The 27,505-nt window shown below is 36.6% G+C and overlaps 1 protein-coding gene across 7 annotated transcripts in view; it reads right to left on the bottom strand.

Moving 5' to 3' along the window:
- SCEL (sciellin) overlaps positions 1–27,505 on the bottom strand; it is a 732,032-nt gene that overhangs the window by 9,464 nt on the left and 695,063 nt on the right. For 6 of the 7 annotated variants that reach the window (XM_081815076.1, XM_081815071.1, XM_081815072.1 and 3 more), the window contains 10 exons: positions 25,263–25,322; positions 24,558–24,617; positions 23,609–23,668; positions 21,259–21,321; positions 17,205–17,264; positions 17,002–17,061; positions 16,798–16,854; positions 8,737–8,799; positions 2,657–2,749; positions 1,895–1,966 (listed from right to left, as the gene is read on the bottom strand). In XM_081815076.1, the coding sequence (XP_081671202.1) occupies positions 1,895–1,966; positions 2,657–2,749; positions 8,737–8,799; positions 16,798–16,854; positions 17,002–17,061; positions 17,205–17,264; positions 21,259–21,321; positions 23,609–23,668; positions 24,558–24,617; positions 25,263–25,322 (648 nt within the window). The remainder of the gene's footprint in view (positions 1–1,894; positions 1,967–2,656; positions 2,750–8,736; positions 8,800–16,797; positions 16,855–17,001; positions 17,062–17,204; positions 17,265–21,258; positions 21,322–23,608; positions 23,669–24,557; positions 24,618–25,262; positions 25,323–27,505) is intronic. The other variant, XM_081815074.1, reaches the window with a different exon arrangement.

Raw genomic sequence — 27,505 nt, 5'->3', positions numbered from 1 at the left:
GCGCCTGGGTGGCTCAGTTGGTTAAGCGACTGCCTTCGGCTCAGGTCATGATCCTGGAGTCCCGGGATCGAGTCCCACATCGGGCTCCCTGCTCAGCAGGGGGTCTGCTTCTCCCTCTGCCCTCTTCCCTCTCGTGCTCTCTGTCTCTCATTCTCTCTCTCTCAAATAAATAAATAAAATCTTTAAAAAAAAAAAAAAATATATATAGAGATGAGCTAATACACAAGCCACCTCCAAGGTGACATAAGTTGACATATCTACTGAAGTAAATAGAGAATAGGGCGAGGAGCACAGGAACAAGTATGAACAGGAAAAGAAGTTACCATTTCTCATGAAATTTATACTTGCCCCTCCCTCATTCATTTACTAGAAGAAAGCCACATGTAATCTAACAGAGAAAAGGAAATACGCAAAGCATAAGCCAGTGTAAGCACATACAAAAATCACCATTCAGGTAGAGAAGCAGAGACTCTTGAACTTTTAAAGAAAGCTGTAGAAATGTTTATTTTTATTTGAAAACATCCAAGAAAAAATAGTCCAGAATGAAAGCAAAAAAAAAAAAAAAAGTAATTTTAAGTCCTCTTTGTTCCATTTCTCAGACTGCTCCAGTTTGTAAATGTCAGTCTTTCCCAGAGACAAATGAAATCTGCAATGCACTAACCAGCTAGCAGCTCATAATTGCTTCCCAAGACTTATGCTACCTGGGAATATATTAAGGCTGGAAGCAATACATTCCTATTATTTCATACAGTGAGTGGTAATTCCACAACCTTCACCTGGGATTTTTAAATAGGAAATCTCTCTCTCCCTCCAAACTACCCACAGGCAGACTGTTGTCAGAATCTATTTGGAATATGTAACCCATAATGCTAAGTAAGAGTATGTACACATTTGTGCAGGATAAATATATTATTACTCCCATTTTATTGATGAGGAAACTGAGATGTGAACAAATTAAGTTGCTTTTGCCAAGACCACATGGTTAGCAAATGACATAGATTCAATCCCAGATCTGATGCCAGGATCTCTACGCTATACTGCAACATCAGCATACAGTTTAGGGAGAATTAGATTCAGCAGAAAGATCAAACTTGAAGCTGAATTTTACAAGGAAAATGATGTGTGGTTTTGAGAAACCTTTTTTTGGAAAATTGTCCACCTTCTGACATATAATGATGTCCCTAGAGTTCTTTCAGGGACCCCTCTCCAGAGATGTTCTCCCTTCTTTGAAACGGGCTCTGATGGACACATATGTCACATAGATCACATTTGCATTCCGCATCAGTATATTACCCCACAGTTAGGCTAATTCTTGTTTTTGTACTCCCTGAAATGGAATGGATTGTTTGACATTTTCCTCAACACCCATTTTCCTCAACACCCATCACTCCAAGCAGCAGATTTTTGGGGATATCAATTCTCTGTAATTTGGGCCAGAGCGTATCTACTAAAGGTAATACCCCTTATTTCAGAATAAAGGCAAACAATAACAGAACCAGAGTAGTATATAGAACTATTTAAGTGGGACTTGAAGTCAGTAAAGGAGTATTTGTGTAATTTTGTGTATTTTTGTATTGTGTAATTTTATAAAGCTTGTTATAAACATACAGTTACATACGATTATGTGAGAACTGACAAATGGTTATCCTATTATGTATACACTTGTTATATTCAAGTATTCGGTTCATCCAATCACTGTATATGATTATTTGCCAACTACTTGATATTGGAAACATTATAAAGAATTATATACCTAGAACTTAATATACTCCTAAATGGTCTTCTATTTGAGAAAAACCAAGCTTACGCCAAAATAATAGCATCTCTTCTTACATACAGATTATTTCAAAATTACAATAAATGTAGCAAAATATTTTAAATAAATTTCCAGTACCTGTTCTCCACATACGTCCTTGTATACACAAAGGTATCCTTCGGTCCTGCATGCCTGGTTTCAGCATTGAAGCTGAAATTCAAACCATTTACTTAATGTTTAAAATTTAGTTACAAGGCTAATGAAAACAATAAGGCTATTATCCAATTCAATGCAAACAAATAGTGCTTATATATTCCTTTTAAATTATAACTTTTGAAATGTAATTGTTAAAGGGGTGTTAAACCACTTCTGCAAAATGTCTTCATATCTCCTATTTTGTTCTTAGCTTCCACTGTCTTGGCCTACTTCCAGAATGCTGCTATGAAAATTGGTCACTCAGAATATCTGCTGTAGAGCATGAAGATTATTTGGAATATTTGTATAATACATTTTACTGTTTGTTTCCCTGGTGTCTCATTCATATTTCCAAACCATAACTTTCCCCATAAATCTCAAAAAGTTGACCTTAATGAACTAACATGATAACATGTAATTTAATGAAACCTTTAAATCTACCTAAAGAATATCAACACCAATGTCACAAACAGGCTCGTAAAAAAAAAAAGTAAAATTTTCAGGGAAAAATCACATTTACACTTTCCTATGCAGGTATCAAAACTTCCCAGTGACTAAGCTGTTAATGCCTTTGTGTGAAGTGGTTTACATATAGTCACGGATAAAATTAGAAATTTCAAAGGAGGGGTCAGATTTTATATAAGATGATTTTTAAAAACAGAAGGAGAATAGTCCTGTCATTTGTTTTATAATTGGCTGCAGTACCTGAGATTTCTCCTGGCTTCATACAAATGGGCAGGAGTTCTAGTGAGCTGGGTGTTTAAAGCATCCATGGATCCATCGACTTGGCCATCTAGCCTGGGAAAGCAAACACAAATATTTGGCATTTCTAAGGCCACTTAGAAGTTTTTTGTTTTATTAAAATTCTGTTCAATTGACATTCTTTACATACATGAACCTCTTTATGTTTGTCTTGTTTCTGTGCAGATACAGAAATAGAATACATACACTGCTTCACTCTCCACAGCGACCACTGTCTTACCTTTAAGAATAATCTACAGGCATGTGTCATATTATCTACAGCAGGGCCACTGTAGAAAGCTTCTCATGTATAATATATAATAATAATATATAGTGTAGAATATATCTTGAGAGTTTATCAATTTGATGAAAATTATCCAGGGGTTGCTTTTGGAAATTACAGTTTCCATCTTGTTTTTAATGGAAAGGAATATTTTGAAGATTACAGAATCCTGACCTAGATTTCTGCTAACTAAAAAAAATATCACTACGCTTAGAAAAGTGTAGGCATATTTTCTTTTTCCTCTGGAACAAAGGAAAATTTTAACGCAGGAATTGTAAAAATTTTAGCCACATTTCTCCCTCCAGGTTAGTAAACTCTGATATAGAAGAGATGTGAAAACCAAGAGGACAGTTTAGATCTTAATCAAGCCTTATCATTTTTAAACACGCTGTTCCTTCCATTCCCTGATAGCTCTTAAAGAAGAGGAAAACATTTGTTCACATATTATCTCTGGCATACAGAAAATCATCTTCTAGTTTTAAGACAGATGTTTCACAAAACATACAGCCACATTAAAATGATACTAAGTAATGAGAAAGTAGAAATAACATCAGATTTTCTAACGTGATTATTAGAATATGTCATTCCAGGAATTATAAACCTAGCTAGCAGTTTTTGGAAATATTCAAATCATATCATATACAATACAAAAACCCAATTTTAACAGATAAACAGCTTCAAAGAACAAGGGTTGTCAGTGAGTCTGAAATGTGCTTGCGCCATCCTCAGCAGTATAAAATCAAATATCACCAGTTAGCAAAATTGGCAAATAGAAAAAGGAAATAATTTTCAAATAGTACTGTTATGGACTGAATTGTCTCCCCCCAAAATTCATATGTTGAAACCCTAACCCTCAATGTGATTTGCAGACAGCGCTTATAAGAAGGTGAAAAAGGTTAAATGAGGTCATGGGTGGGGCCATAGGACTTGTGTCCTTTTAAGAAGAGGAAGTGACACGAGAGATCTGCATGTGTTCGTGCAAATACAAAGGAGAGGCCATGCAAGGCCACAGTGAGAACATGGCCATCTGCAAGCCAAGGAGAAAGGCCCCAGGAGAAGCCAAACCTGCCAACACCTTGATCTTGGACTGGCAGCCTCCAGAGTTGTGAGAAAATAAGTTTCTGTTGTTTAAGCCACTCGGTCTGTGGTATTTTGCTATGGCAGCCCAGACGGAGTGATAATACGAGTAGCATTTCCTAGTTGTGTTTATAATGAGATTAATGACTATGCCTTCATGAAGATTTAACTTGTATAATTGTGAATAAAAACCAAATATTAGTAAACAAATTTGAAATGTGGAACAATAAACTCTTTGATGGATTTTACTCCACCAGTAGGTTTGGAAGATGACAGATTAAAAAAATATAGATCTTTTAGGGCGCCTGGGTGGCTCAGTTGGTTAAGCGACTGCCTTCAGCTCAGGTCATGATCCTGGAGTCCCTGGATCGAGTCCCGCATTGGGCTCCCTGCTCAGCAGGGAGTTGTCTTCACCCTCTGACTCTCCCCCCTCTCATGTGCTCTCTCTCATCCGCTCTCAAATAAATAAATAAAATCTTAAAAATATATATATATATAGATCTTTTAGACCTTTTATTTTGGAGTAATTTTAAATATATGGAAAAATTGCAAAGACAGTGTGGACAAGCCGTGTCTACCCTTCACCCAGCCTCTCCTAATACTGATATCATACATAACCATGGTACATTTGTCAAAACTAAAGAATCAACGGTACAATACTGTTAACTAAACTACAGACTTCATTTGTATTTCATCAGTTTTTCCACTGATGTCCTTTCTCAGTTCCAGAATCAGAACCAGGGTGTATCTTCCACAAAATCATCATGTCTCTTTAGTTTCCTAGGGTCTGTGATCATTGCCAAGTCTTTCTTTGCTCTTCATGAGATGGTGATGATGTTACACAGGAAATTCTATCTTGATGCCAACAAGTGATCTATTTTTTATTATTATTTAGAACCATAGAAATAGTTAGAAAATACTTTGGCAGTGAAATCACCTGTAGTGCTTTTTATAATGCTACAGGGTCCCACATCCAGATATTCTGGTTTAATTAGTTTGAATTACAGCTTGGGCACTGGGCTTCTTTTAAGCCTCTCCAGTGAGTCTCACGTGGAATTTAAGGTTAAGAACCACCACCTTAGAGGTTGGGCAGTCCAACATCTTACCCAAAAGAGCACTGGTTCTTAAAGTATGATCCCTGGGTCAGCAGGTGGTTGTGATGTACAGTAAAGTTTGGGAACTGGTGCAATCAAAGAACTCTGCCCAAGCATTCCTCTCAAATGCCTTAAATAATCCTCATAAAGGAGAACTCTAACTCACAATGTTTGTTGTTTAACAGTTTTATGGTTAAGAAGTTATTCTTCATTGAAACAAATTGTTAAATTACAACTTCCAATTAATGGTCATGGTTTTGTTTCTTAATTAAATAACAACTCTACAAAATATAAACTCAAACACTGTATATAGGACCTTACAGAATTCCTAATGGAATTACTCTTGAGAAAATGTTTCCTGCAGTAGAAATTCACCTTGAAAATTTACCTATCTGCAACCCTCATACATTGCCAAAGTATAAAATGGTACAGCTGATCTGAAAAACAGTCTGGTGGTTCCTTAGATGGTTAAATGTAGAGTTACTACACAATCCAGGAATTCTACTCCTAGGTATACACCCAAGAGAAATGAAAACATATCCCAAATAAAAAGTTATATATACAGCATTGTTCACAATAGTTAAATACAATCCAAAAGTCAAAAACAATTCAAACGCCCATCAATTAATGAATGAAGAAAATGCTGTTTAGCCATACAATGGAAAAAATACTATTTGGGGATAAAAAGAAATAAAATACTGATACATGCTATAATATGGATGAATCTTGAAAACCTTACACGAAGTGAAAGAAGCCAGTCATAAAGGACCACATATTGTATGATTCCATTTATATGAAATGTTCAGTATAGGCAATTCATAGAGACAGAAAGTAGATTAGCAGTCGCCTAGGACGAGGGGTTGGGGAGAAAATGTTGTGTGACTGCTAATGGTATGGGGTTCCTTTTTGAGGTGATAAATATGTTCCAAAACGGATTGTGGTGATGGTTGCACAACCACATGAATATACTGATTAGGAACATATATTTACTTGGATATCCAATTACTATACAAAGTGAATGTGTTCATAAAGTGAATCAAGTTTCAGTTTAGCAGATTGGTCCAGGACTCTTACTTGGATTTCCATCATCTTACTAACCTAGCCTTAGCAGCCTGACATTAAAAACCATAAAACAATTTCAACTGATAAATATCTATACCCCTGCAAACTTTATAAATCTCTTTTGCAAAAAGAATAAAATCTTATTAAGAGCCCATATTTTGTATCATATGTGTTAGGGTTTACTTCTATAAAATGTCAAGGTCTTAAGCTCTTATACAAATTTCAAATTTTAAGTATTTTTTTAAAAAGTACTCTACTGTTGGGGTGCCTGGGTGGCTCAGTCGTTAAGCGTCTCCCTTCCGCTCGGGTTGTGATCCCGGGGTCCTGGGATTGAGCCCCGCATCGGGCTCCCTGCTCAGCGGGAAGCCTGCTTCTCCCTCTCCCACTCCCCCTGCTTGTGTTCTCTCTCTCGCTGTGTCTCTCTCTGTCGATTAAACAAATAAAATCTTAAAAAAAAAAAAAAGTACTCTACTGTAAAAAAATAAGAGACGATTTGCCGCCAGAACACATAGGTTCATCCCACCTCTCTAACTTACTAACCTTCCGCACTTGGTCAAGTCTTACTCTCTGTGAATTTTCTCTATTTTCTTTCTGTTCCAGATTTACCCATTGACCCATTTTGACAGTCCTTTTTGCAGCCAGAATCCATGGGCACAAAAGTTTGGCCCAGAGATTTCTTCTTTCCACTCTTTTCCAGGTGAAAATTTTTATTATGATTGCTGTGTCAGTGCTAGGGTGGTGGTGACATTTTCCATTTAATTTTTGGATAGCAGAACCATAGGAAATCGTACATCTACAGGATTGTGATAGAACTGAAGGAGAATAAACACCACCTGAAAACAGAACTCAGGGATCAACAAACGGTCTTGCAGTGGTGGTAGTTAAGGCCTCGAGATGTAGTCACCGAATGTGCTGATTCCTGTCTCCCTGGGGAGAGTGTGGGTGTGTTTGCGCATGTTTCTGTCATCGTTGGATTATGTCAGGCAGGAGACACAGATGAAATTGCAGGAAGGGGAAGGAGACTGTGTGAACCTTATTGTCAACCATGGTGTTTTCCATCTACACACCATCTTCAAAGCAGATGGCCACACCCACACTGCCTTGCTTTAGAAAGCCAGACAGACCACGGAAAGCTAGAGTAAACTCCAGGTATGAGGAGGCAGAAACTGGGAGGCAGCAAAGAATCTTGGTTATCAAAGAGATATAGAGTAGAGAATAAGGAGGCCAACAGGCAGAAGGAAGAGTGGGAGGAAAATGGGGAGGAGCCAAAATTCAGGGAGTAGCTGAGTTGTAGTAATGACAAAGAACCAGGGTTAATGTTCACGGATTCCTGATGGAATGTTCTCTGGCCAAGAAGGAACAACCTTCCAGTTCAGGCCTCTATGAGGCCTGGCAAGGCTACCATTCCTGCTCTTGAATTTCCATAAAATTTCATTTCTTCATTAATCCTTCCAATAAAACCCATTTCATGAAAAAGCCATACTGAAATTGGAACATCTGTGAAGTCATATTAAATGAGAAGTTCCTTAATCATACATGATCATTGACTTGAAAATTTTTTTACCTTGATCACTTCCAAATAATACTTGAATTATCTGGAAGACTGATTAACTGTAAGCCCGGTCCTATTCCCAAAGTAGTGGATGTTTTTCTAAGATAAACAGATCCTACTGAAAATTTACCCTCCCTCATTTTATCAAAGGATTTTTGTGATACAAGAAGAAAAGGCAGAAGATGATTTAAGGAATTAAGGGAACAGAAAGAAACTACCCATTAGATGCAAATCTTTTGTAGACATTATGGGGAAGAAGTGACCCAGATCTCTTCCTGCTTTTCCACTCTCCACACATAATGTTGACAATATCATTTCTTTGCATAAAAAAAATTAATAGAAAAGACAACTGCACCTTACGAAGGTAGAAAATAGGAACCTGTTGGTTTGGGGTCTCCCATATGTGGGGAGGGGGGATTGCAAAACATGCTTTCTTAAACAGTCTGTAACAACAATGAAGTATAGCTTCTATAAGCTATACTTTCCTTGTAAACAAACAAACAAACAAACAAAAAACAAAGTACAACAGTTTAATGCTATTATACTCTGTGGTGTAAAGAAATTTCAAAACTAGGTCCTGTCTTATAGCTGTGATGAATCCGTGCATTCTTTTAGAACTAGGTATCCAAGGAAGAAAGTCCCAGAGTGCTTTCTGCACCACTGAAGAACTACCAAGCAACAATAAGTAAAAATAAATTTTCACAGCCCAAGTGCAGAGCTTTGAATTTCCATGATCCTTTTACACGAAGCAATTGAATAGAAGCCCCTTTGTCCAAAATTCCAATAGAATTTGAATTTTGTTCACTTTTTTCCATATCAACTATTAAGTACCCTGTATATTGATTTTTGTATTTCAGTAGTATTTATATCTATACCATAATACAATTCAACTCCTCAGCAAATCTTCTAAGGTTATATAATTTATGTAGGCTTATATGGGATTGATAACAAAAAAGTAAATTATAATAAGTCTTACCTTCCATTTTTGTTTTTAGGCACATTAGAATTTACTTCAATTACATTTTTCAGGTCTTGGTCTCTATAGGAGAAAAATATATATAATTAATATGTATAATATAAATATGTATAAATATAATATATATATTATACGGGACATTGGAAATCTGACATTGAGCTAATTGACCTATACAACTCAAATATAAGAGTGTGGATTATGTGTGAGAGAGAAAGAACTAATGTTTTATAAGTTTTAAGAAATCTGAAAATAAACAACCGATTTATAGTCCCATTCAGTTAACATTTAATGATTACTAACTTTGTGTCACAAAGTACTAACTGTATTTTCACATGGATGATTTCATTCAGATCTCACAAAATCCTGTAGGACAGCATCTAGGCTAAGTGAATTTTCCAAGGTCAATTAACTAATTTGTTAAAGAGTCAAGATTTGAGGCCAAGCCACCTGCCCATCTGAAATCAATTCTTGGATATTTAATTAGAGACTTCATTCCAGCTTTGTAGATCACAGAAACACGAAACCCAAAATTTGAGTAAACAATTCATAATGTGGAGGATAAACGGGACAATTAGATTCTTGAATAGAGTTGCAGTAATGATTAGATACACTTTCATGATATACAATATCCCCTGGTATGTTATTCATACATTAGTTATTTATATATTTGGTTATAACACTGGTGGTTCTTGATTTTTTTTCCCATGAGTTTAGAAAAGCCTTTGTCATGAACCCGATTAATTGGGAGCCTTGTTTAGGAGACAAAACAATGAAGTCATCTCTTTCCCTATTTCCTTGTTAATCAACCTTCCTAATCTTCCTTTTGTAAACTAAACTAATCATATTTAATTTCATAAGGTTGCGGTGAGGATGAATGAGCTAATGTAAATAAAATTCATGGCACAATGCCCCCAGTCATGCGTGAACTGAATAAGCGTAAGTAAATGATAATTACTAGAAGTTCAGTGACACAGCAGTAGGCACTATTGATTCCAATATTTTGATGGACTACCTTTTCATTTTTATTTCTGCTCTAATTTTTTTCACCTTGGGAATTAGCTCTAGTTTTCATAAATCTCCCTTCTCGTGATTGTGAATAGTAGATTTAAATAAGGTTCTTATACATGGAATCAGAGTATGGACTCTTACGAAATTAATATTGATAAGGATGAAAAATACTATAAAAAAGTTCTTGTAGTATAACAAGGCTTAATACTCTTTTTATATAACATCCAAACCATCAATAATTGGTAAATCTGCAAATTAGGCAGCATTCCATAGCCACACTTAAACTTCACATTTAAAAAACTAGCTGCATAATTTTGAAAATGTAGAAATTAGATCATTTTTTTAATGTGAGTTATAGTCAGGAAAATATGCTAATTAATACATGTCAAAAGCACAAGATTTCAGAAGTAGCTCAGAAGTGTAGCAATCATTTGATTCTGTAGGCTGGATGATGTAAAATTCAGAACTGACTCCCTCAACGACATAAATGCTAGAACTATGTAAGGAAACCTCCCAGATCACATCGTTCAAATTTAGAAATGGAGACAGAAGGCTTTTGCTGAACCCCTGATGGTCCTTCGCTAATTATTAGAGCTACCTTCTTGGCTGCAGGGGCCACTGTACTATTTTAATAACCTGGCATTAAGTGATCCTCCTTTTATCATTTTAAAATAATACTTCACTAAATACTCGGGGATAATGAAATAAAATGAAGAGATGTATCATGATGTTACATAATCCAGTTTCCTAGGATGGTTGGCAGTAGTAAATAGTGAGAGATCACCAGAACTGTGAATCTTGGGGGAATTAAAATTTTGTCCCAGCAAATGATTCTCCTTCCACTGTTAACCTAGGATGAACTGAGTGCCATTATTTAAGGACACTGGTGGTTTTCACTACCACTTGAGAGTAGAGTCTCATTACCATGGCCTTACATGACCTTGTACACAGAAGCTGCTCCAAACATATTTGGGAAATTAAGTTTAAATTCTCTTTTTCTACATCTCCAGGGGAAATCTTTAACTACCTTAGCTAGCTCTGGGAAAAGATATTAAAGGGGAAGACATTAGACCCTGAACCCTTAAGGCAGTCAGCTCTACCCACATCTAGGCACACAGTGTATACCATGACCCTGTAGAAAAAGATCAGTAAAGGCAGTGATGGATATTTCATCTCCCTTGGTGTCAGTCACCCAGAGCCTGCCTTACTTCACCTCTGAATTACATATATTTCTTTTTTTATACAGCTCTCAACTCTGGCTTTGTTTCCTTGTTCTGGGATGTTGTTACGGGTCAAATGGTATTCCCCCACCAAATTCATATGTTGAAGTCCTAATGCCAGTATGGTCAGAATGAGACCTGATTTAGAGATAGGGTCTTCACACAGGTTATCAAGTTCAAATGTGGTCATTGGGGTGGGCCCTACTCCAGTATGACTGGTATCTTTACAAGAAGAGGAAATTTGGATGAAGACACACACAGATGTAAGACAATGTGAAGATACAGGGTGAAGGCAACCCTCTACAAGCCGAGGAGAGAAACCTTGGAATAGATTCTTCTTTCTCGATCTTCAGAAGGACCCAACCTTACAGACGTCTTATTCTTGGACTTCCAGCCTCTAGCACTGTGAGAAAATAAATTTCTATTTTAAGCCATTCAGTCTGTGGTACGTGTTATGATAGCCCTAGAAAACTAATAGAGATCTGCTTCTGCCCTCACAGCACAATTACATTTAGTTTGTGAGTCTGGTCCTGCACCGCCTCACTTCTGCTGGTACCTTCCATTCGATCCTGGCTGCTGCACATACTGGATCTTTGCATGTCCTCCCACCCTTGCCTTGGGACCCAAGCCTTTTTGGATCCCAGCTATCATGAGGGAGAACAGGAATGAGTTTTGGCCTGAGGAAGAAGAAGAAGCCCAAATCTAACAAATCCAGTAATTACAAGTAGGTAACTCAAAGTTGGAACCTATGCCATACATGCCTTCAAAGGAACATAATACCCCCAACATGATAGAACCATGAATCATCGGCTAAGCCGTATTATTAGTGGTTTTTTAGAATTTTTGGTGTTTTTATTAAACAGCATCACATATCAAGTTTGATAGAGTGGATTATGAGATTTTATTCTGAATAATCTATACTAATATTTAAAGCAAAATGAAAAGTTCCAGATTATGAAGAGCACAACATGTGTATTTGCTTTGGTTGTTCACCCTGATTGATGTCATCAGCTAGATCTGAAGATCCAATAAAAGAAGTTCAGATTGCCCATAAACTTCCCAAGTTGAAGGATATAAAAATAAATTTTCACTCTTTATTATGAGCACATCTATTACATCATGTCTTCTACACTGTGGCGGAAAATGAAACACCTTGAGCCGAAGTGTGACACGTAGATTTTTCTAGAAGCCCAGCTCCATGCAGCAGGGTGGAGCAAAGGCTTGATTCCAAACCCTTTCCATGGCAGTTGCAGTGGAAGGAAGACTTGTGTACATTTATGAGTAGTTGGAATTAGCTCCAAGGAAAGTTCTCCGTGGACACAGTGAGAAATGCTAAAAAGAAATTTTAACCTTTGCGACCAAAAATGCTTTTTTAAATGTAGATTTCAAAATTTGGGGAAGGGGGAATGAGTCATCTGTTATGTAGAGTCATAGCACAACTTTTGAATATAAGCTATTTATCCAATAAGCCAATAAATGTAATTTAAGCCAATAAATATACAATATAAGCCAATAAATGTAATTTATTTTCCACTGTCCCATTAAGGAATATAACACTCCCTTACAGAGCAGATTAAGAAAAAAAATAGGTATTACTATGTCTGCTATTATGTAACTTTTCTCAAGGTAATTGCTGCATGAGAAAAAGTTAACAGGTCACTCACCATTGCTCTTCCTCTCTCATGAGGGTGTGGGAGGTATTTATTAAAAGCTGCAATATGTTTCTCTCTCTACAGCTAACTTAAATTGCTTTTGTAGAGTATCAAACACATTTGCAAAATTAAGAGCCTCCATATAAAAAGTTTACTATGGCACTTCTTTTGTGCCAAGAACTAAATCTTAGGCATTAAGCTTCAGTTCAAAAGGAATATTTGGCTCTCTGAAAGTACAGAATACAGTGAGATAACTGGTATAATTCTTCAGCTCTGTTCACATGGCAAAATGGGCCCAGATTTGTATATCTTTATAGTTCTTTTCAATGAGAGAGTCTTAAATATTTTCTATTAAATAAATTAACAGGTCCATAGAGAAATTGGACAATGTAGGTATTTTAAATATAAGATGTAACCAAGGATTTTAGTGGCTCTAATTCACCATGGTTGATTGAGATTCTGTCATGAGCAAGAGATAGTCATTGGCTTAAGCAAGTAGACCAGTCATAAAATATCAGATTTCTTCAATCTGGTTTCACTCCTGGGGGCTCAGAATGTTAGAGCTGGAAAGCAGTAAACTTTACTAGCTGGATGATCAAAGGTCCTTGATTAGTTTGAGATTTTAGCCTTTGATTCACAAAGTATTTGTTAAGCACCTAATTTGGGCCAGGCATTATGTTCTACATTGTAAATAAAGAAGTGAATAAGACAGACCCAATCCTTACCCTCAAAAATCTTACATTTGGGGAAAGATGATTAAATAATAATTCCCCCTATGAGACAAATGCTATGGGACAGGATCAGAGAGCTTGAGAATGTCTAGAAGAAGCACCTGATGCAGATGTGGTGGGTCCAGGGGACCTCCTAGAGCTAAGTAAGAGACAGCTATTTTGAGACCTAAGGGATAAGTAGAAGTTATCAATGCAATACAGATGAAAGATGGGTGGGTTTGCTTGTGAGGGGAGCATCATGGGAGGTGGGAGGGGAAGCCTGTGGAGGCAGAATAAGGTAGGCTTTGGAAACCATGTTAAGGAGTATGGTCATTGTCCAATGGCAATGGAAAGCCACAGGAAGATTTGTTCAGAATGACATGATCAGATTTCTGTTTGAGGAAGGTCACTCTATACTGTGGCTGATGGACTGAAGAACAGGAGGCAAGACTGGCAGCAGAGGGACCAATTAGAAGACGGAATTATAGGGGCTCCTGGGTGGTTCAGTAGTTAAGCGTCTGCCTTCTGCTTGGGTCATGATCCCAGGGTGCTGGGATCAAGCCCCGCATCCAGGCTCCCTGCCCCGCGGGAAGTCTGCTTCTCCCTCTCCCACTCGCCCTGCTTGTGTTCCCTCTCTCACTGTGTCTCTCTCTGTCAAATAAATAAATAAAATCTTAAAAAAAAAAAAAAGAAAACAATTATAATCCAGTTACGGTAGTATCGGGGAAGATGAAATGTCTTAGTTCCTGAGATAGAAGCCTCCAAAGTGACCTACTGATTATGTGGGGAATGAAGCACTGGAAAGAGTCAAGGTTACCCCTCCCCCCAGCTTTCTTTCTTGAGTAGAAATATGAGCTATCTGCATCAGGAAGATAGGAAGAACCACTTGTCTTGTTGGAATACTAGAACTTGGAGGTGTATGTCTTAGCCAATAGGAAGTCCTTAAAATTATGGAAGTATAATAATGTAAATAGTTCAGAATATTTTTTCTACTTCAGATGAAGGATGCCTTTTCTAACTGTACAGGTCTAAGTGGCATGAGCTATTTTTCAATCTTCAATTGGGAGCAGCAGTTTATGGGCTGCAGATAATTGAACGTCTTCCTTTTATGTTGGTTCGTGAAAATGTGAAACTGTCACTGCTAAAAGCCATGCAGTTTCTCCCTGAATAAATGAAAATTCTGTGCACATCTGCATTTGTTCAGATTGTTGTGTTCCTAGAAGGAGCTCAGGGACACCTGCTTACATTCTGATCGATGACCAAAGTTTATTCTGCCTCTAACTGTGAATTAAATATACAGCTGCTAGAAATGTCAGCAAAGTCACATAAAAAGGATTCTGATTCACTGCTGTTCTACTATTAAATAATCAGTGCTCCTGTCACATTGAATTGAATGTAAAACAGCCTGTGGCTATTATTCCTCTGGGAAATCCTTTAAAATGCCCCCTCTTTATCCCCCATTAAAATCAAGTGGGCAGGGTAGATACATTATATTACAGGTGGCTGAACCAATTGAATGAAGTCACTTTTTTCAAATAAGCAGCTTTCCTGTTTGTTCTGCTCTAGTTCTTGAACAACCTGGCTGATTATCATTAAATCTGGTGTCACCCCTAAAGAACAATCAGACACTGCCTAGGTTTAGATTCATGGATCAAGCTGCTGTCTAAAAGCAACATGATGGCCAATGTTTTTAAATTTCCTTTTTTTAGGAATCTCACCCATATAAGGAAAATGTATTCTTTCTATAGAAATTGTTTTAGAAGTTGCCAAAATACAAACTACCTTTTTATAAAATTAGCGTCTTCTAATAAACAAAAGGCAGAAAAGTTGCCATCCTCTGTCAACAAAGCACATTTGCCAGAAAGAAGGAGGGAAGGAAGGGAAAGTGAGAAAAAGGGGAAAGTGTGAGTGTGCATGCTCACATGCGTGTGTGTGTGTGAGAAAGAGAGAGAGAGACAGACAGAAGTGCATCTTGTGGAATCAGCCACGGAGGGAAGAGTTGGCCACAGTAACCACTGTTAGTGATTCCACATGTGGTTCGTAAACCTAACCCTTCCTACATGGTAGGGAAACTCCTCATACTGCTACTAATGAAAAGAAAAATCTGTCCCCACCAAAACCACTATGAAGAAATGGTTTTACTTAACAAAGATATTTCCATACAATTCTCAGTGGCAGGGTCGACAGCAAAAGTGTGTTGTCATTTCAGCTATTAGGAAATCTCTAGGAAACAACTACTTTTCTCCCCTCCCTGTCACTTTAGTGATAATTTTCTAGAATAAATGTTTCTAATTGTAGTCCTTTGGCTGCAGGGTGGGAGGGGGCCTTAGAAGGGAAGAGACTGTGGGGAGTATGAAGGGTGGGAAGAAGAGGGGAGTCTGAACTGTTTTAGCCACAGATTTTTTGTGTTTCTTCTATTTAGTGACATCAGAAGGGCTTCAGTTTAGATCTGGGATGGGTTTTCTTTCTTAATAAGGTCACTGAATGTCTTTGAGCTATAGTTTCCTCTTCTATAAGACAGGGTGTGTGAATATATTTCGCATGGGGTAGCTGTAAGGATTAAATGCATAGAAACTGCCAGTCACACCAGAGGTGTTGATAAATGCTACTCTCAGTAGGATGGCTCTTCAAGCGCCTTTGTGCCCGCCTGCTCCAAAGACCCCAGCAGCACAGTGATAAAAACATACAAACAGAAACAGCAAAATCATGCACTAATGTAGACAACAAACTAGGAGATATGAGAGCTGGGCCAATGAGGGTACTACACGGTCTTCTTTCTCCTAGCGGGTCCGTAACACTTCTCCATATGTTAACTTGCTTTCTTGATCTTAGAATATTGAGACTATGGTTCTCAGCTCTATATTTATCATGATAACATTGCAGGTCAACAGGACAATTTGAATTGCTAATATAATGCACTCTGGTGCATTATCTATTATTACCTTATTGTTTATTAATAAAGCCCTTTAGGCAAAAGATATCACATAAAGATAGTAAATCATAAGATATTTGCAGAACTCAAAATGGAAGTTCAGGGGTAAAATCAGCTGTAATATTTTGTGAGCCCACACAAGCTGTGGATCTGTGACTTTGAGGACCCTAAATATCCTCTTTGCTGCTCTATAGTCATCTATATAAGCCACCAGTTTGGTTCAATTTCTTGAGATACTTTTTCTTCTTATTTGATTGCACTCAGTTTTCATGTCAGCCCTAACACTCCATTTGCTACAGACAATGAACACTAAGTTGTCTTACTGCAAATAAAAAGTACAGAACTGAGTCAATAGTGCTTTGGTTGTTGATTCCAGAAGAATGCAACATGTTTCCTTGCTGACAGGAGACCCATGAGTTATACTTGCGTCTTCATCTGAACACTAAAGAAGAAGAAAAGGCTTCTTTGAGAGAGAAGGAAACAAAATTCCTAACTAGAACCTTGAGACCACATCAAGATAGTTAGGCAAAGTCATTTACCGCTCAGGGTTTCTGAGAGCTGAAGATCTCACTTTAACGAGATTGTCCAAGCCTTCACTGTTCGAAAGAGGAGAAAAAAAAAAAAAGTTCAGATTAGGGATAGGTTTTTGGTTGGGCTAGGTCAATAAAGCGACATTATAAATCCACTCCACCCAGGGGCGACAGGCAGATGAAAACATGAAATGACTGCTTTTATCTGATTACCCCTGACTGCTTCTGGTCACTGCAGGATTCACTTTGATGAGGTTATCCAGATCCTGGTTTCTTTAAATAGAAAAATAAAAGGAGAGCAGGTTAATGATAAAGTTCTTTTGGCAGGAGGATTCAGGTTACAAATCTGCTTGAAATAATAATAAAACAAAACGTTCTCCCTGACCAAAGCACAAAAATGAATATAGTTCTATTACCTCTGGTTGTTGGTGAGAGTTTCAGGATTCACTCTGATGAGCTTATCAAGATCTTGATTTCTTTAAGTGAAAAAAAAATTAGAAATTTGTTAATTTGTGTTAGAGATAATGCAGGTTCAAGTTGGTTGGAATTAGAAGAAAGGATTAGCTACCTTATCACTTAGTATGATACATACTGGTTGGGCACAGAACAGCCTTGAAATAAGTTTCCTAGCTTTAGGGGGGACAAATTTTGCTGGATTGGAAGAGAAGCTGCTCTGACTTAACATACTTCAAAGCCAGAGCACATCCATGGGGCCACACCGGCAGGCATTCACAGCAAACATCTGGTGATTAACAACTTTGCACTCTGCAGTGTTTTAACATTATGGACATACACTCTGATTTTCATGTCCTTTTCCTTGTTATTTTTAAGAGCATATTCACCAACTGAAGATATTTTTTTTAATAAGCTCTAAAATTGGAATTATACTTAGCCTAAGGCTTGGCATGGAGAATTCCAGCAATCCATTAAATTGGTGACTTTTCTTTCCTTTACAATAAATAAAAAGCTGAATTAAACGCAGCTGTTCATGGTCAAATGACTTACAGACTCTGAAGACTTCCTATTGGAAGCCCCACCAGTTTCTTTTCTCAGTCACAAACAGTATTTCTTCCCACATAGTTTGCTGCCATTCACTGCCTCAGTGTAATACCTTGTTTTAAGGGCTAGCAAGTGATGATTCTTCAAAGTGTTCCTTTAAACCCCTTTTTAATATTTATTTAGAGAAATAAGATAGTCTGTCATGGCAAGAAATTGCAGGACTGAGAACACCTGCTTTTCAGTACCATCTTGGACAACAACCTGCCTGTCTTCCCTACACCCCAACAGCAGTCCTTTTTCCTTATAGAAAAGTAAGAGACATTTTGCCTGTCAAAAAGATTGAAACAAGGTTAAGGACTGAAGGGGAGCCATTTAGAGCTTCATCACCAAAAAGTTCTAAGAAAAGGTCTGCATTTCCCTCCCCCAGTCCTAATATTCCCATAGAATGTGCTTCCCAGCTTCTGGCTTCACTCAGTTCCTTCTTTCCATCATCATTCTCAGATTTTCATGGTAGACAGAAAGCCGCTAATTGAATTTTCACTGTTTTGAATTATCTCCAATAATAGTATTCGCAATTAAAGATAATCCATTGATGTCTCCAATACCATTAAAGGAATGATTAACATATGACAGCTATCCAAAATATAATTTCCTTGCATGAACTGATTGCAAATCTGTTATAAAGCTCAACTGTGCCTAAAAGACAATAATCTCTAAAGTGAGGTTATTGTACACCTTAAACTAATGTAAGACTGTATGTTAACTACACTGGAATTAAAATAAAATAAAATTAAATTAAATTAAATTAAAGTGAGGTTAATTTTACATATTAGAGGAAAAATACAAAGAATAAACTTTGTAGAGGAGATAATAAATTCAAAGGCCACAGTCTTTTAACGTATAAATTAATCACAATATTTCTTAGTGTAACTACATATAATATTTGTGTACCAGCATAATTAGAGTAAGCTGCACACACAACCATGAGAACTTGCATTTTTCACTGTTCTGATGAGCACAGAAAATCTGATTTATCCAATAGCCTAGAACAGTGATATTCAAATTACTGTTTCATAAAGCCCATTAACAAATACATTTTGTATCACAGCCCAATACTCTCTTTCCAGACAGACAGACAGACATAAGCAAACACAAATTTCATTAAATAATACCTTTACTACATAAGAACTCTCATATTTTCCATTCTAATTAATTTTATTTAATTGGGAAAAATACTGATTGCCACTCACTACATTAATTACAAGACCCTTTAACTGGTTTTGACCCACAGTTTGAGAAATCCTAGCTTAGAAAATATAGAAATGTATGCTATATTCTACCACTACTCCTAAAAAGACAGCACAGTGTTTTTAACAAAACAAGGATCTTGGTATCAGTTCTGAATTGCCTTGATTGATAGCATCATGCAGTTTATCTCAATGAATTAAAACTAACAAATTTATACACCTTTTTTTTAGGCCCTGGATCCCTGCACACACAGGAATCTTATATCTAAAGTTTATCCAGGAAAAATGTAACTCTTCCTACTCAAGTGACTGCTTTCATTTGTTTTTGCTTTAAGGATGTAGGAAAGAGATGTATTAGAATATTTAGCTATTATTACCTCCATGTAGTTGAAGAGCTATAAAGTTTTGCAGTCATTTGCACATTTGTGCCATTGTCATCTATGAAGTCATATTTCAAGGGACCCTGTGGAGCAGTAAAGGACACTTCCTGGCTGTTCCATGGCAAAAGCAACAATCCTAGCTTTATAAGCCTCCACTATTTCTGGAGGTACTTAATTAACTTTCATTTACTTTTATTTTTTTAAATTTTTTTTATTGAAGTATAGTTGACATATTAGTTTCAGGTATACAACAGTGATTTGACAATTCTATACATTATGAAATGCTCACCACAATAAGTGTAGTTACCATCTGTCACCATACAAAGTAATAATCTTATTAAAAATGAACAGAGGACCTAAAAGGCTATTTTTCCAAAGACGACATCAAGATAACTTTCATTTAAGATCAAAGTTCGTGTGCTGTGATTTCAAGAACAGGAGTTGGTCTGGGAGTTAGAAAAAGTCACAGGAGACTATGAGATTTTTGCCCCTGGCCTCAACATTCTCATCTGTAAAATGAGGAGACTGGACCATTTCTAAGAATCTGCCTATCCCTAACATCTTCTACTCCTAGGAATCTATGAATATGAACTTGATTGCCTGTCATGTTTATTAAATTAGCTAGTCAATGTCTCTTTTTCTTTTTAAATGCAATGTCCTGACAATGCATTCTACATTCAGCAAGCAGAACATGAGTGTTCCAAAATGTAATATATTAAATTGACAACCTATTATTCTCTTGGAGTAACATCTCTGTGCCCCCAGTACATAATTAGCTTTAATCTGTGATAATTGCCTGCTGTTAATAAGATTAAGTATGTCTACTGAATTCTCTTTTTGGCCTCCATGGCCTATAATTATACCTAATGTGCAACTAATGATACCTGGTTGTAAGCTTCAAACCCAGTAGGTGCTCAGTAATTATTCACTGCCTAGCAGATCAAGAACTACTACCAGTCTTCTACCAGTTTTCTCTGTGATCCTGGTCAGATCACTCAATCTTTGTGAGTCTGTTTCCTCTTCTGGAAATGGAATAGGTTTGACTGGAACAGTGGTTTTCAAAATTATTCAAACTAACAGGTCTGGGAGTTCTCTCAGGTTCCTTCCTTCATCTCTAAGATTTTGCACTTTTATATGTACCAACTAAATTCAATAAGGGAAATCATGAGAACATTCTTAAGAGATGTGTGTGTGTGTGTGAGTGTGTGTAATCCCTTATATATAACATATATAATTCCCATATAAATGGGAGTAGTGTGTAACAGTATAAAAATCCTCATATAACCAGAGGCAAAGGTGAGTTTTATCGTCTTACAGATACTACCTAAAGAAATAACAAATTTTAGGTCCCTAACTTTGCTGGGAGCATCAAACCATCTAAGAAACAATATACCTCATAAAATTTCCACTGATTACCAGAGAACACTCTTTAAAAATGAAGTACATGGTATTGCTGATGATGAATCTAATAAAGCATTCTAGGTCTTTTTAAAAACTATTATTAATACATTTTCATCAGTTCCAGAGAAAAGGTATTAACATCAATACTACAAAGAAAAAACAAATATAGCACATAGACCAGCTATGTTCCTACGCCAGTCACTCCCTTCAATTGCTTTACTTGAGGCCAAAAGAAGTGAAGTCACTACCAAATTATTTTCTCCAGCTATCGCTCTTTCTTGCTAGTAACAGATAGACATTTATTTCTGGGAACATATAAAAATTGTGACGGCTTTTCAAGACCTATATTCAGTTTGCCCACAGAATGACTGTAAACCATTTATGTTTGTATTGTACTTAAAGAGGAAAAAAACAAAACAGAACAAATAACATCTTTCTCTTACCCAGCCATGTTTTTGACAGCTTTGGGGCGCACATTAATAAGTTCATCAAGACCTTCTTTCCTGCTAAAACGAAATAAAATAAAAGTTCAAATTCAGCTGGAAATCTGCAAATTTTATGGCTGACATTTTTTTCTTTTGACACATGTGGATCATACAATGGGATCCTAGATAAAAAGTAATGTTTACCAAGTTTCTACTTTACAAAGTTTTTAAAAATCCTCAAAACAACCTACTGAGGTAGATATTACCATCCTCCCCTTACAAATAAGAAATAGAGCTTCATGGAAGTTAAGCCTCTCTTTGGGGGCAGGCAGGAGGAAATAACAGAGGATGAACCAGGTTCAGAACCATAGCAACTGGACCCTCACGCTCCTTCCCACCATCATCCTCCCTCTGTGTTCACGGTAATTCCTTATATCTGCACCATGCTTTTTACCATCATCACAGTAATCCTGAGAGAGGTACCTTGGAGTTACTCTCTCATGCTTTTCTTGATCTTTGACCCCAGATATAATGAGTCTTAACTACTCAAGAAGACAGAAATATATTCAATGTCATGCGAAAATATTATGGTCAAGTATAAGAATGCTATGTCACCAATTTTCTCGAGTCACTTAAAAACTAATCCTTGGGTTTGTGAAGGAGTAGAAAGTCAATATTCTTTGTTTTATTCAGTTTTATGAACTAACGATTAACTATAAATTTATAGTAATGACCTAGTTATGCTATGATTGTATCAAAATGGATTTCTCAAGTAGTAATTATACAGAATTCACTTCAATATTGTAATGAAATAAATTGAAACAATGAAAAAAGAAGAGTCTAGCCAGCATCACTACACATCAACAAATCAATTTGTTCTCATTTTTTTCATGTCCCCTTTCAGAATGCCCTTAGCCAAATGATTAGTCTTATTTTTTGGCAGAAATTGGAGACTTGCTCAGGAGTCTTCAATAATCTTGATAAATCTACCTTGTGTTTGCTGAGGGAATGTGTTTGGATCCTAAAAAAATGATTCAAGTTGCAACAGCTGGTAAAATAAATTAAAATCAATAATAATCTGTACATTTTTTCAACTTTAATATTACATTAAGAAATTATTGCTAACTTAAAACTTCATCAGGGATGCCTAGGTGGCTCAGTCAGTTAAGCATCTGCCTTCAGCTTAGGTCATGATCCCAGGGTGCTGGGATCGAGCCCTGCATCGGGTTCCCTGCTCAGCGGAGAGCCTGCTTCTCCCTCTGCCTGCTGCTCCCCCTGCTTGTGCTCGCTCACTCTCTCTCTCTCTCTCTCTGACAAACAAATAAATAAAATCTTTAAAAAAAAAACCTTCATCATTACTTGAATTCTTTTTAGCCCTATGTAAAAGCAGATGGCTATGAATTCATATCTTATACAATTATGTATATATGAGAATTTAATTTAGTTTTATTCTTGTTTCTTTCAAGACAACCTCAAATTTAAATTGCTCTTAAGCTTTTTATTCTCCATATCACATTTTGTAGTAGAATTAGCATTTAGGATATTTTGGGAGGTTGTAACAAACAAGAGAAAAATATAAAATTGTTTGTCATTTCCAGGTATTCCTTGCTTCTCTCCCCTCCAAAAAATAACAAAAAAAAAAGCAAGCAAACAAAACAACAAAACCTGGGACTTTTAAAAAACAGAGTATTTCCTGATTCCAAGGTATACAGGTAATATACATAACGTGAATGTGTAACATTGAGGCTACTCTAAGGTATTAATTAAATCACTTCAGAATTGCACTTCATGCAAGGCTAAATCAGAATAAGGAAGACTTTTGGTTTACATAAATTGCTTTTATTCTAAACACCCAAATAGGCAATCATAGCTCTAAAGAGACATTTCTATTACCATGCAATGGGCTCTCATACCAGCACTAACCCCAAAGGCCTAAACAAGTTGCCTAATTTGATATACATTATCATTGGGCACTATGTTATATATCCTGAAGGGAAAAAGGCCAGAAAGGTTTGTATCACTTAAGGAATCTTTAGAATTAACTTGTAAACTAATTTTATCATGTACGTATCCTTTCATGTAAATTATTGCATCCTATTATGTTGAACTATTATGCTGAAATAGAATTATGTTGAAATCCCAAGCATGGAACACAAACCCCATACTGATAAGAGATATTTTAAGAAATTCTTTATCCTCCATTAAAGCCCACAGCCCGGGAGCCCTGAGCAAGGACTTGAACACTAGGTTTATGACACAAAGCTGTTGGTTTTGCATCCCATAACTGGTTGTCTTGATGGTAGAACAATGAATTACATTTTTTTTCTAAGTTAAATAGAAAAAAACAGAAGAGTTCCATGAACCTCACCTTTGGTTAGTTCTGTTTGTTTCAGGAGACACTTTGATGAGGCTGTCAAGACTTTGGCCCCTTTAAAACATGGAAGAAATGATCAGATCAGTGGTTGATTTACATCATGTGGCTGCAAATATTAAAACCGAGAAAACATTTTTTGTTATAAAAATATTTTGTTAGAAAATATTTATGAATACAGAGATCATCTCAAAGGATTGGAGTTTTCCAGTGCTGTGAATATATATTTTTGGACCTACCTACTGCTGCATAGAAATAATAAACAATAACCACCGGTTTTAGAAAATTCATGATGTGCCAGGCACTGTTCAAGTGATTTACGTGATTTATATAAGTGAATCCTCACATCAATTATTCAATATAGGAAGTATTACCATCCCATTTTCTCAAAGGGAAAAACTGAAACAGAAAGATTAAGTGAAAGCACAGTACTCTAACTCAAGAGCGCTTGGCTCTTTCCATGATACCAACCATCGTGTTGGCACTTAGTAATTGCATTAGCACTGAAGTGACTAGACAGCACCTGGTCCAATTTCCTTACTGTGAGGACAAGGAAACAAGCCCTCAAAGGGGAAGTGGCCAATCGCATTTTGCACAGTTAGTGAGGGCAGAGCTAAGGCCTAGGCCCACATCTATGGTCTCCCATCTAGTCTCTTTCCCCCCTCCTGTGCCATCCTCTGCTTAAGAAGAATAAACAAATCAATGAACATAAGTGTCTTGTCCATTCTTGGAAATCAACTGTGCATCTAATTAATCAAAGGTTATCTCCATTACATTAAGAATTAGTTGACCAAAATCTTCAACACTTTAGATATGAGGTCATGGAAGTCACATGACTTTTCTTGAGCTATTATTGAGCTGTCAATCTGCTAAAATGTTAATTTAATTATATTTTTAAGCATTGGTATGTATGAAACAAAAAAACCAGAAGCTTATTAAATCTTACCCTTGCATGCTTTTTCCTGTTCTTGGAACCACTTTGATGAGGTTATCAAGATCTTTGGAACTTAAAAACAAAAAACAAAAATGATAAGTAAAAATGGAATTAAATCAACTAGGTATTTATTTAAAAGATATATGTGCTCAAGATGAGTTTTACTATTAAGTTTTGAGAAAAATCATACCAGTCTTTGTCCTTAATTTTTAAAGTACAAATTTTGACCTCCATACAAATCATCAATATATGGCTCAGATTCCTATTTACCCTCAAAATAAAACCATAACTTTAGGGCAATATTGAGTTTTTAAAAAATCAATTAGCAACTATGTAATGATTTGCCAAAAACTTTCGCCTGCCCCCCCAACAAGTATTCCATCTAACACTGTAGCTGTTACTAAACTGTATTTTGTTAATAATTTCCATTTATAGTGCCCTCTTGCTTTAAAGGGATTTTATATCCATTATTTCACTTGAGGCTTACAACAACGAAGTGACAAAGGTAGACCAGACAGTTATAAATGATCCTCATTTTATAACTTAAGAAGTCTCAGCTCAGAGTGTTCTAGGGACTTGCTCAAAGGCAAGTAATGGGAAGTAATGGATTTCAAGCTTTCTGATTCCAACCCAAAGATTTTTTCCACACAGTTTTTCTGATGAGGGACACAAATTGATGCAGGCGGGGAAGGAAGAAAGATAAGACATAATCTTCACCTTGCATTACTTCTGTTTACTTCAAGAGTCACTTTAATGAGATTGTCAAGGCTCTGGCCCCTTTAAACATTGAAGAAAAATGATGAGGTTAATGATAGATTAATACCAAATGAATAAAGCTATTTATTAAAACTCGGAAACAGGACAAACACTGAGATCATGCCAAAGAATGGAAGATTGTTAAAAGCGATGATGCAGAAGTATGTAGGGATTTATACATCTCTGAGACTCAATGAGACAGTATTTTAATCTTAGAGCCTTTAGGTCAGTTGCAAACACTGTACTGGGACTCTGTCTCTATTATGATTCATTTAATGCTATGCTCTAAACCTTTGATAGGTGCACTGAACATTTTGTAGTAGTCTATATACACATCTCATGGAACATTCCAGAAAACATATCCTCTCTTAATATCAACCTCCAACACGCTGTGGGAATTTAAAATCAACTCTGGAGAATCCATATTTTGTAAAATTTACATTCATTAGCAGATTTTCTATTCACAACACTGGACTAAGAATAATATACCAATTTGTTGAGGTCCATGTTATACAACCTGGTATCTGTGTCTGGTACTTATGTGTTCAAACTACAAATTTGGACTAGTTTTGTTGGCAACAAACAATAGGAAGATTAAAATCTATAGAGTTCTGAAATGTAAGCTATATTTACTATAATAAAAAAACTCCATGTAGTCACTAAAAATATGTCAGTATTTTGTTGTTACCCTTGAATATATTGTTTCTGATCTTAATGGAATTTTGTTTTTCATATTGTTTCTATGTGTTTTCCACGAACACAGCACAAGCCAATGCCCCTCTGATCTACAGAGGATGCTACATGGGCAAAGGACATCTACAGAAGGTACACTCTGTTTCTCCATGCCCTGTGGTCCTACTAAGATTGTATCACAAAGTCTCTGAGGTTGCATCTATACAACATCAAAGATACAGATATTTGGAAGCAACCAGATGTTGACCCAAGTTTTTACTTGTATCCAGATGTCTGAGAATGTATATACCCAGGCTAAAAGCAGCAATAAAAAAATGCAGACCTTTTCCATGCAAAATGAAACAATTAACCCAACAGAGGCAACTATTCTATCCCAGAATACCCCTTGTTGATTTTTTTTTTTAAAGGTTTTATTTATTTGACAGAGAGAAACACAGCGAGAGAGGGAACATAAGCAGGGGGAGGGGGAGAGGGAGAAGCAGGCTTCCCGCCGAGCAGAGAGCCCGATGCGGGGCTCGATCCCAGGACCCTGGGATCATGACCTGAGCCTAAGGCAGAAGCCTAACGACTGAGCCACCCAGGCGCCCCCCCCTTGTTGATGTTTTTTTTACCTCTTGTTAATATTTGCCTAAATGAAGTATGTGAGATTTGAATGCCAGAGTCTGAGAAAAAAATTCCCAGAATTCTATTTCCAGATTTGAGTACTTAAAAAAAAAAATAACACAACAGTTAAGTATTGTACCCCTTCCCTTGTCATACTTTTGTTGATTCTGGAGTTCACTTTGATTATATTGCCAAGAACTTGATATCTTTAAACATATTAAAAATATATAAGTGGAAGGTTATTTAAATCTCAAAGTAAATAAAATCAATAAAGTGGAGTGTGCTAATTAATGTAGTCATTTAAACTAGTATTTTGAGCTAAACTGTGAATTAATGCCTCATAGTATATATATCCTCAGTATTCATTCATTCTTTCAATCCACAAATATTTATGGAAACCTGTGAATAATACAGACATAGGCTTTGCCCTCATGAGGCTTCTCTTCTAACTTGGAAAGAGGCAGGCAACATACAATCAAACATATAAATGAATGTCACAATTCCAGATAACAATACATGCTCTGAAGAAAAGAAGGACTGCCTGGTGCCTGTGGTGCTGGGGTTGGAGGAGGGGGTGGTGACAATTACAGTCAATGGTCAGAAATGACAAGATGGGGGTAAAGCCAGTCCCAAAGTGGGAATAGCATATGCAGAACTCATAAGGTAAGAATGAGCCAGGAATAGAAAAAAAGATTAATGGGGCGCCTGGGTGGCTCAGTTGGTTAAGCGACTGCCTTCAGCTCAGATCATGATCCTGGAGTCCCAGGATCGAGTCCCGCATCAGGCTCCCCGCTCAGCGGGGAGTCTGCTTCTCCCTCTGATCCTCTTCCCTCTCATGCTCTCTGTTTCTCATTCTTTCTGTCTCAAATAAATAAATAAAAATTAAAAAAAAATTAAAAAAAAAGAAA

The sequence above is a fragment of the Leptonychotes weddellii genome, chromosome 3 (assembly GCF_054177405.1).
Source record: "Leptonychotes weddellii isolate Sample4059 chromosome 3, ASM5417740v2, whole genome shotgun sequence".
Lineage (NCBI taxonomy): Eukaryota > Metazoa > Chordata > Mammalia > Carnivora > Phocidae > Leptonychotes > Leptonychotes weddellii.
The sequence above is the reverse complement of the archived record's forward strand: the minus strand, read 5'-3'. Positions and strand labels throughout refer to the sequence as shown.